Here is a 10763-nt window from a genome sequence, read left to right on the forward strand (position 1 = left end):
TTCTTGATGAGCCATTCCACTTAAGTTAACAAATTTAATAAATTTCCATAACTAACGATTACTGTATTGTCCAATTGACTATTGTACACTCTTTAACCCTATCCTCGAGTGGCCTCTGGGCCTTGATCAGTGGTGATGCCTATGTTAAAAAAAAAACATCATTTTACTCAAACTTTGAACAAATTCTCATGGATTCAACTTCATAGCAAGCAGCTTGTGGGTACTTCACGCAAACACATTCTATTCGGTACATCACCAAATCTATTATCAAATGATGGATGGAGTACTGTGATCATATTTGGGATGATGAATCTGCATCTTCTTTGAGGGTTCTTGATAACATGCAGAAATTTGATTGGACCCATCCTTTGTTCTTCTCTGCAATCTCTCTCCTAAACATTATAGTGTTAGTTTCAGTATCTATATATTAATACGATAGCATGTATGTTATTTTCTGTGTCACACTTATATCCGGGTCATTTAATTGTTATGTACTTCCATTTCTTGTAATAAATAATTTTACCAAAGAATTCTTTATAAGTTTTGGTTTCGGTTTTGATTGTAACTGATAGCACTCAAGTCATTTAATTTTTTATAAATAATTTTACAAAGAATTCTTCATAATTTTGGTTTCGGTTTCAATTCTAGTTGATGGCACTTAAGTCATCCATTTTTGGGATTTGGTTTCGATTCAAGCTAATGAACCCAAGTCATATGGATATATTTTTTATTTTTGAAATCGCAACTTTATAATATATAAAAATCGATAGAACATTAGCTCTATCATAATTATACAAAATCTGCAAGTATTAAAGTATCGTATTTAAGCATATTTTATGACTTGGCTACGCTGGGCATCCTTGCTAGCTTGGATAAATACTTTTGCAGTTTTAACAAAAGAACTACAATAATATCAGAGCATCTCCATTTACACTGAACATCTACAGAATACCAACATCAATATATTACATATGACTGAGTTCCCTGTGGAATTGCCACAGGTCCCGCTAGTTTTTTATAAATACTATTATAGCATGTGTTCTTTAAAATTGTCTGATTTATTCCCTGCTTCCTTTGTTCCAGTTCATTTGACTTGTTGGTCCTGTGGTCTCCATCAATCCACTGTTTTGATACCTTATAATTCAACTTCCTATTATAGTAGCTTCTTTCCAATAATTGTTGACTTTTGGAATTCTCTTTCTAATGACTGTTTTCATCCTACCTGTAGCCTTGGCTTTTCAAGACAAAAGTCAATAAACGTGTCTTGTCTTTGCAATAATCATGTTTTGTTCTTGTTAGCTTCTGTCTGAAGCAATCTGCAGAAAAAAAACAAATCTTTCCTCTCTACATACACACATACCATTTACAGACTCCCATTGTATAAATTCTCAAGGACACAATTTTATAGCAGACCCAGTTGCATTTGCAAAAATTAAATTCCTTTTTGTATAACACAATTTTCATGTGCTGGGCTGCATTAGATCACCTTGCTTACAGACTAAGGGTCAAGTGTGATAGTGTGGTGCTGACACTTGGCTAAAAAAGTCTCATATGCCAAGAGAAATGATAGGATATCTTTTTGTTGAGATATCCTAGAGAAAAATTAATTTTCCAATGAAATAAAATAAACAGGTTGGTAGTGAGAGTCTGGCTAGATGACCAGAGGAATCTTAGAAATAGGCCATGTGTTTATGTCAAGCGAAAAGACAAGCCCAAAACGTAGATAATCGAATTACTCTGTCCAGAGAAAGAAATAGATGGAAAGAACTCATAAGGAGAGAGAGGGGGGGGGTGAAGAGAATTAAAGAGAGATATGGATTAAGAGAGGCAGAGAGAAAAGGATTTCAGAGGAAGGAAGGAAGGAAAGAAAGAAAAAAGGAAAAGAGAATAAAAGAAGGGGTAATCTTCGAATGAAAAAAAAAGGAAATGCTAATATCAGAGAGATGGGGGTCAGAATTAGGGTTTTAATAAAAGACCATTATTTTTGGCAGGTAAAGAAATTTGCTTGTTGGCCTCGAAGAGAGCGCATATCAGCTGTTTGGTTCTAGCCCAAAGCTGGATCCTTTCTCAAATAAAAGCAAAAGGAAAAGAAAGACTTTTCCCCATGACCGGCTGGGTAGACAGACGAACATTGCCTGGAACCTTGTAACGAAAATCAAGTCAAAACCCTGCCGAGAGAGCACAGAATCATTTTCACAAAAAGTTTCACTTGCCATTATATGTGGTAATTGTATTTTCGCTTCCACAGTTGTCTAAGATTAAATTCTTTCAACAGCAGGTAATTTTTTTTTCTTTTAATTCATTTATTTATAAAAATAGTTTGTTTTTTTTTTAATAAAAAATAAAAATGTCATCGAGTGACATGCAGAGTTGAGGATTTTTTTTTTTTTAAGGCAACATTCTTTTTTTCAGAATAAGTACACACGATTCATACAAAAAAATATCCTCATTCTGACGTCTAAAATTTCTATCCCTCATATCAAATATTCTCCTTGATGAGCCGTTCCCGTTAAGTAATCCAATTTACCAAATTTACACTTCTAACAATTACTATATTGTTCTTTTGACCACTGTACACTCTTTAACCCTTATCCTCGAGTGGCATCTGAGCCTTGATAAGGTGATTCCTTTGTAAAAAAAAAAGAAAGAAAGAATCAAAGAAAAGAATTTTACATAAAAAAGGAAACAGTCCAGAATTTCTTTAATTTTCCCACCATTTAGTTTGGCAAAAATCTCTTCCGGGCTTGGTAAAGGGTAATGGTGATCTTGTAGCATATTATTTAACCCAGTTGAAAAATCTCTGCAGACCCGAATTTGTTCCGATTTCTTCTTTACGTACACTGTAGGCGCTGCCCAAATGCTAGTTTCCATTTTCGATAAAATGCCCGTTCTTTCAAGTCTGTCTAATTCGCTATCTATTTTGTCTAATCCGGCGAACGGCAGGTTCCGTTTTTTCTTAAATACTGGTGTTGCATCCTTTTTTACCTCGAACGAAGCTTTAAATTTGTTACATCTTCCCAGTCCCGTAGTAAATATTTCTGGGAATTCGTTCTTTAGTTCATTTTTAATATTTTCTGACGTTGTGGTGCAGCTGGTTATTTTTTTTACAAAAAGCGTTCATCGGTTTATCCCAAAGGTTGAATTTTTCAATAAAATCTGTTCCCAATAAATTCTCGCTTTCTTTAATTACGAAGATTTTCAATTTCTTCGTCGTGCCATTTAAATTAATGGGCAGGCCGACTTCTCCTTCGAATTTGATTTTGTCTCTTGTAACCGTTCTAGCACCCTTACTTGACTTTTTCAGAGTCGGTTTATCCAGTTTTTTCCAAGTGCTAACGTTTATTACCGACAAATCTGCTCCAGAATCAAGTTGAAATTTTATTTGTTTGCCGAAAATATTAACCAACACATATTTTCGTAAATTGTCTTTCTCTTTGTTGTTTGTTCTCATTTGGTGTACTCTATATTTTGTTCTGCAACAAATACTCTTATGTCCGACTTTGTCGCAATTGAAGCATCTGATATTTTTATAAGGACAATCCTTTCCCCAATGTTTTTCATCACATCTTCCGCAATTATTACTTGGTCCCGATTTTCTATAGTTCCTTTGACTTGAATCATAATTTCGTTTTCTGTCATTAGAGTTTGAGTATTTATAACTCACGTAATCTTTTGGATTTTGACGAGTCTCACACTTTCTTTGCCCTACGTTTCTGCCAGATTTTTTAATCTTCCTTATGTACGACACTCCTGCTTATTCTATATCTCTGGAGTCTTTTTTTAGTGATACTGCCCTTTGACAATCTTCTGCTAACTTTTGCAGTGTCAGACCTTGTTCTGTCTCTAATTTTGAGAGAACGCGTCTTCGGATCTCTGAATTTTTTGTAGAAACTAGCCCCTGTACAAAAATTAAACATTTGACGTCGTCCACCATAAGTTCCGATAATTTAAAATTGTCGCAGTGTTTATTCACTACTGACGCATATGTCAGGTAGTCCTGCTCCTCCGTTTTCTTAAGGTTCATACATGACCATCTCTTGTGAAAAAGAGACATGTTCGGTCCGAATAACTCCTTAAGAAGTTTTACAGTTTCAGCGAAGTCTAATTGATTCGTTCTCCTTGGCAATATGAAATCAACAAATTTGCAATGTTCACTGGTACCAAGCTTTCGAAGTAATAAATTTACTTTCTTTGCATTTGACCAGCTTTCGCAATCTGTTTCGAAAATATCTTCATACCTCTTAAAGTATGCCTCAAAAGTGTTATCCTCTTCTGGTAGGTACGTGAACACATCTATGCTATTCACAATTGTTGCGTTGGAAAAAGTTGTATTACTTTCCTGTGCAGAATTAGTCGTTAATCTTTCCAACAAATCTTTTTGACCAAGTTGCATTTGCTCTATACATTTAAGAAGCCGTTCATTCTGTCTTTCGTCTCTTTTTTGTAGTTCTTTTTTCTGTAATTCGTCTCTTTCTTGTAGTTCTTTTTTCTGTAATTCGTCTCTTTCTTGTTGTCTTTCATCTCTTTCTTGTTGTCTTTCATCTCTTTCTTGTTGTCTTTCATCTCTTTCTTGTTGTCTTTCATCTCTTTCTTGTTGTCTTTCATCTCTTTCTTGTTGAAGCATTTGCATTTCCGCGAATAACTTGATAAGATCCTCCATTTTGTTTTTCAAATTAGTAAATCAGTCACTTTTACAATTTCCTTTCTTTAATAACTGCGAACAACCGATTCTTTTTGTTACGTTATTAATTATGTACAAGAAAGAAAAAAAATCCCTTCTTAGCACACTGAGAAAAAAAAATCACTTTTTCTTTCAAAACCGTCTACCTAATAAGTTCACGGTATCCTAGCGAAACACTTTTTTTTTTTCTTTTTGTGCACTTTGCAGAAAAGGTTACTGCAACTTTCAAGTTTTTTTTTTCTTGTAGGCACTTTGAAATAAAGTGCTTGCTGTTTTATTTTTATTTTTTTACTTATTTTTTTTTTTTTCAAGTGTCCCGGGTTTTGAATTTCCTTTTCAAGTAGTCACAAAAAAAATCTTGGTGACAATTTCATAGTTTCTGCGTTTTAAACATTGAATTTCCGAGTTAAATTTTTTTTCAATCTTTGACGAGTAAGTATTTCCCGAATATCACAGTTGATAGTGTATTTTCTCACGCGTAATTCTTTTTTCGAAATCCCATCGCCACTGTTGTGTCTGTATCAATAACAACACGAACGCAGAAAGTAAAGGTAAAACAAATATATTAAGACGTAAAGATAATACATATTTACAAAGGTGCAGTTATACTGCAGTTGGAAGATTGTCCGGCAGAGGGCGTGTTAAAGTCTTTCATCGAGCAACCAGCACATGTGTCTTGCCTATCCGGCGTTTGAACACAGCTCCCCGGTCTTGCTGACTTGATACCTTTATCTATATCTTGTTCACCCACATATGCTAATTAGTGGGCGTCTCCACCACACTTTCATAAATCAGAGTCCATTTTCTGTAGGTTGTTTTTGAACCCAGTCAACGACGGATACTTTTGCTAGTATATATATATCTTATATGAGAGTAATTCTACAAATTTCTTGCTGTTGACAACTGTCCATCTCGGGAGACAATGGTGAGGCAATGGAGTTACATAGCCTGGGCAGGGTGAAATGGGATGATAGCTTTTGCCCGTGCAACAGTTCCCCTCTCTCTGCGAAGCCAAAAGATCCAAGGAAAAAACAGAGTCAATACATCTATCCATTAAGAGCTATCAAGGGTATTTTTTTATCATGACACCATCACTAGATGGGGTGCCTACCACGGCTTAAAAGAGTCCCATCTACCCTCCAGAGAAGGATAGACTGCGCCAGTTTCTCAACCTGGTATTTTACCTCTCGGTACATACAGCGCCTCGCCTTCCCAAATGGTCACCCATCTGGTACTGGCCAGACTCAATGTTGCTTAAGTTCAGTGACTTGGCTAGAACCGGTGTGTAAATACATCTTGGCTGTAACTGTGTCGTAGAAGTTGCTGATGATGACAATATAAAGTCAGACTGCTTTAAGGACTTCCTCTCCAGATTTTCGGTTGGGATTTACTCCCTCAGCCTTTTCCCTGATGGAATAATCTTGCAAGGCAGCAGAGGTTTTAAATCAGAGTTACCTTCTTCTAGGTGAGCTATCATCCAAAGTTGAAGAGCATCCCCCCCCCCTGCCTGAAGTGACTGGTTTTAAGGTGTCAGTGGACCACCTTTGCCCCTTCTCCCAGTTAGGATAAACAGTTTTATTAGGCTTAGTAGCTAAACCACACGCAAAGACCAGGAGCTGGACTTGGATGTCAGAGACTATTTGAGATATACACCATGAGGGCATTTTTTAGGCAGAGGAGCTTATCCCCATTACCACCTTCGCTTGTGACAACTCTTGAAACCTATCATCTATACAAATATTCATACGAAGTGCCTTAAATAAGTTTCCAGAATTTTTGTATAGGCATTTAAAACTGTCGTAGAGACTTGAAAATCCAGTATGTTATTGCTATACATCTTATGAGTGACTGACCAATTTTTGTGATTTCAGGTTCAAATGAACAGCTACAGCAGGAATTGGAATACATCAGACTAAAGCCTGATTGTCACAGCTGGTGAATTTCAAAAATGCAATCTGGATGTGAGGACACTTAGAACGATATGCAATAAAAATTCTATTTTCATGTGTATACTATCAATAAAAGTGGCCATACAGAAAAGTTATTAAAACTTATTAAAGGCACCTCGTATCAATATCAATATTTCCTATCTTGGCCATGGAAGTGATAAAAAAGTCTTTTAAATCCAAATCTTAACAGAAGCTTATAACATGAGATCTACTAAGTACCTTCTAACTTGAAGTATTCACAATGTCAGCACAGGAGATAGGGCTATTGATTTCAAAGTGATGGCAGATGTGAGTGACTGTTGTGGAGACGCCCACTAATTAGCATACGTGGGTGAACAAGATATAGATAAAGGTATCAAGTCAGCAGGACCGGAGAGCTGTGTTCGAATGCCGGATAGGCAAGACACATATGCCGGTTGCTCCATGAAAGACTTTAACACTCCCTCTGCTGGACAATCTTCCAACTGCAGTACAACTGCACCTTTGTAAATATGTATTATCTTTTCATCTTAATATATTTGTTTTACCTTTACTTTTTGCGTTCGTGTTGTTATTGATACAGACACAACAGTGACAAAGCATGTTTCAGATTTTTATGACTAAGGCATCAAAAGAGGCTGGCCAAAGTGCATTATGAATGTTGGTGACTCTGTAGAAAAATAAATTCTGGAGTACAAAAAGTCGCTTGTTTTAATGATATCACACTTTTTTTAAATTCAAACCCGAAACAAGGCACAGTGCCACTTTGATGTAGGAGGCTACTAGTAGGGACATAAGTTGCAGGAATACTATATAGGGAGCTTAACAGCAAGGTGTCTGTTCACATTACACTTGAAATTCTGCATGTCAGTACAGTTGAGGAAGCAGGAACCCGAAAGGGAATTCCAGAGTCTAACAGTTCTGGGGAAGAAACTATTAGAGTAGAAGGCCTTCTTACATCTAGGGATCTCTGTGTAGGGGTGGGATTTTGCTGCTTGTCGGGTTTATTTACGTTGAGGGGGTTTGTAGTTCGTCGGAGTATCCACCATTAAAAGGCAGAGGGATGCAACATTTCGTCAGTGGGACAGAGGTTGAAGCTTAGATGACAGTTCAGGGCCTATCAGGTTGGTGACTCTCTTTTGAACGTTTTGCAGATGCACCAGCCCAAATGTGACAACAATACTCCATACATGGGTGAATGGTGGCTTTATAGGGGTACAGGGTACTTTCAGGTGTAAGTAACTTTCTAGCATGGTAGAGAGAGCCCACCTGTCTTCTAACGTTTTAATTTTTGAGTTATGTAATAGGAAGCCTTACTTTTAGAACAACCCTCATATGTTCTGTTATGCTGTGTTTTTCATCTCCATTACATTTATCAATGTGTCAATAAATGTTTGTAATGGATTAAGTTGATGTGAAAGTTCTTGCAAAATTTTTAACTTCGATATCAAATGATGTATTTTCAAATAAGTTTTCATTATAATACATTTACTTTATATACCATTTTAAAGAGCGTTTTTCGCTCTATCTAATCGTTTAAATTACAACCATTTTAAAACAATTATGTCTTCTTTCAAGAACATTGAATACAGGATGGAGAAAAAAGCAAATTTGCAGAATTTTCTTATTTTAATTCAAGCTAGGCCGAAAAGCTGCTGAAATAGCTCGCGATATCAATGAAGTGTTTAGCTCAGGAATCACTACTGAACGCACAGCACAATGTTGGTTTAAGAAATTTCGTGGCAGCAACAAGAGTTTTGAAGATGATGAGCATAGTGGTCGGTCATCGGATGTTGACAATGGTCAATTAAGAGCCTTAGTCGAAGCCAATCTACACGCAACTGTTTGAGAACTTGCTTCTGAATTAGACGTAATGTATACGACCACTTCCAACTACTTGAGAGAGATTGAAAAGATAAAAAAAAAATTGATAAATGAGTGCCTCACGAATTGAATGGCAACCAAAAGAAACATAATTATGAAGTGTCATGTTTCCTTCTTTTACGCATTTCTTGATCAGGTTGTAACTTGCGATGAAAAGTAGGTTCATCACAACAACCGACAATACTCAGTTCAGTGATTAGATGCCAACGAAGCGTCACAACACTTTCTGAGGTCAGAGTTGCACCAAAAGAAGGTCATACTGACTGTTTGGTGGTCTGCGACTGGTCTCATCCATTACAGTTTTTTTTTAATTACGATGGTGAAGTATTGTCAACAAGTGGATGAAATGCGTCAGAAACTTCGACAACAACACCCAGCATTAGTCAACAGAAAAGGCTCAATTCTTCTCCTCGACAATGCCCAACTGCACATTGCTAAACTGATCCTGCAGTTGAATGAATTGGGCTACGAAACTCTGCCTCAACCTCTCACCCTCATGCTACCACTTTTTTAAGCATCTCGACAACGTTCTGCGTGAGGAATGCTTCAAAAACCTAAGTGATATCAAAAATGCCTTCAGCGACTTCATCTCCACCAGAACACAAGATTTTACGTTACTGGCATAAATGCACTTGTTTAGCGTTGGTAAAAGTGTGTTCATTCTGTGGTGTTTATTTCGATCAATAAATTTTTGTTTGAGCTAAGATATATTCATCTGAATTTAAAAATTAAAAACTGCAAGAACTTTCTTGTCAACCTGATATTTTGATATATTTTCTTTTTATTCTGTGTCCCCACAGCATCGAGTGCCATATTCTTTTTCTTTTACAGAGAGAGAAAAGTAGTGGAAAACTACACAACACCAATTTGAATAAAACCTGTGCTGCCCAAGTGAAAATATTCAAAATTATAACCAGCTCGAAGATTGATTGAGAAAGCCCATGTCCTCCTCTCCACAATCTATAATAACAGATTAATTTTCTACTAGCAGAACCAGTGGAAATTTCACAGTAGTTGAAAAATTTTAAAACCCATTATAAAAAAATGAATAAAAAATAAAATAAAACAAACAACGACAAATTTAAAACAATTTTTTAGCAAATTCTTTTTTAACCTTTTAAAGCTAAAAAGAATTAATTTAAAAAATTTAGATTTTTTTTTTCTGATGAAAATTCAACACAGACCACATTCTTTCGTTTTATTTTCTGAATATTTTTTATGATACTTGTATAGTTTAATCAAGACATTAAAAAATGAAGATATTGAAGAAAAAAAAAAAAGATTATATTGTACGTATCCGTTCTGGAATGAAGTTCTCCAAAAAACAGTTTGATATGATATTGAGCAAAAGGTAGTCATGTTTCGATTTTTAGGAAAAAAAGCTGGTATTAAAGATGGGGCGGGAGTGTTGGGGCTTTAAACTGAGTTATTTCCCCATGGCATGTTCAAAAATTCAAAGATGGCTACCTTCATTGCGTTCTCATAAAAACGTGTTTTCCGCTATAAAAAAAAAACTACTGAATCAAATTAAGTTAATTTTTTTCCGGAGATCTTCAGTCCAAAACGGATACATACAATATAACCTTTTTTCGATATTTTCATTTTTTAATGACTTGATTAATCCGTACAAGTACCTTTTTATATATATATAAATTATATTTCATCTGTGTGTGTGTGTGTGTGTGTGTGTGTGTGTGTGTGTGTGTGTATGTGTGTGTGTGTGTGTCTGTGTGTGTATGTGTGTGTCTACGCATGAGAGTTTGTTCCCTATGGACTCAGAAATAGCTGGGTCGATTTTTTATTCACATGAAGAAATTTGATGTGTCTGGGAGTGTTCTCATGTAGGTTTTGCATCCAAAATGCATCTGATATTTATCGAAAATTGATAACTGAAAAATATCCAATTAAAGAAGGAAGTCTGATTTTGATCAAGATTAACACTTTTATACAACCTAACATTGCAAGCAGATTTGAGAAGTTTTAACAAGCAGAAAGGCCCTCCTATAAAATAAACTAGATTCTTTTATAAGACAGGGGCACATTCTAAATTAATGTTCCTTTTTAGAGCACAATTGAGCCATGATACTTGACTTTTGCATTTTAAACTTTAATTGAAGTGATTATGTAAAATAATTTAATAAAATCAACAGTTGGCTCTCTGATAAGATGAATGTTTAGAACACAATTAAACTATGATACTTGACTTTGGCATTTTAAGCTTTTAAGTGAAGCCATTATTTACAGATAATTTTATAAAATCAACAGTAGAT

General features: G+C 35.5%; 1 protein-coding gene across 2 annotated transcripts in view; it reads left to right on the forward strand.

Annotated features, from left to right (window-relative positions):
* Positions 1-9578, forward strand: part of LOC145265482 (S-phase kinase-associated protein 1) — a 147713-nt gene extending 138135 nt beyond the window's left edge. The window contains exon 5 of one of the 2 annotated variants that reach the window (XM_080121356.1): positions 9325-9578. In XM_080121356.1, the coding sequence (XP_079977482.1) occupies positions 9325-9426 (102 nt within the window). In that variant the 3' untranslated portion in view covers positions 9427-9578. The remainder of the gene's footprint in view (positions 1-9324) is intronic. The other variant, XM_080121355.1, reaches the window with a different exon arrangement.
* Positions 9579-10763: the final 1185 nt, after the last annotated feature.

The sequence above is a fragment of the Euprymna scolopes genome, chromosome 40 (assembly GCF_053919585.1).
Source record: "Euprymna scolopes isolate OS-2025 chromosome 40, ASM5391958v1, whole genome shotgun sequence".
Classification (NCBI taxonomy): domain Eukaryota; kingdom Metazoa; phylum Mollusca; class Cephalopoda; order Sepiida; family Sepiolidae; genus Euprymna; species Euprymna scolopes.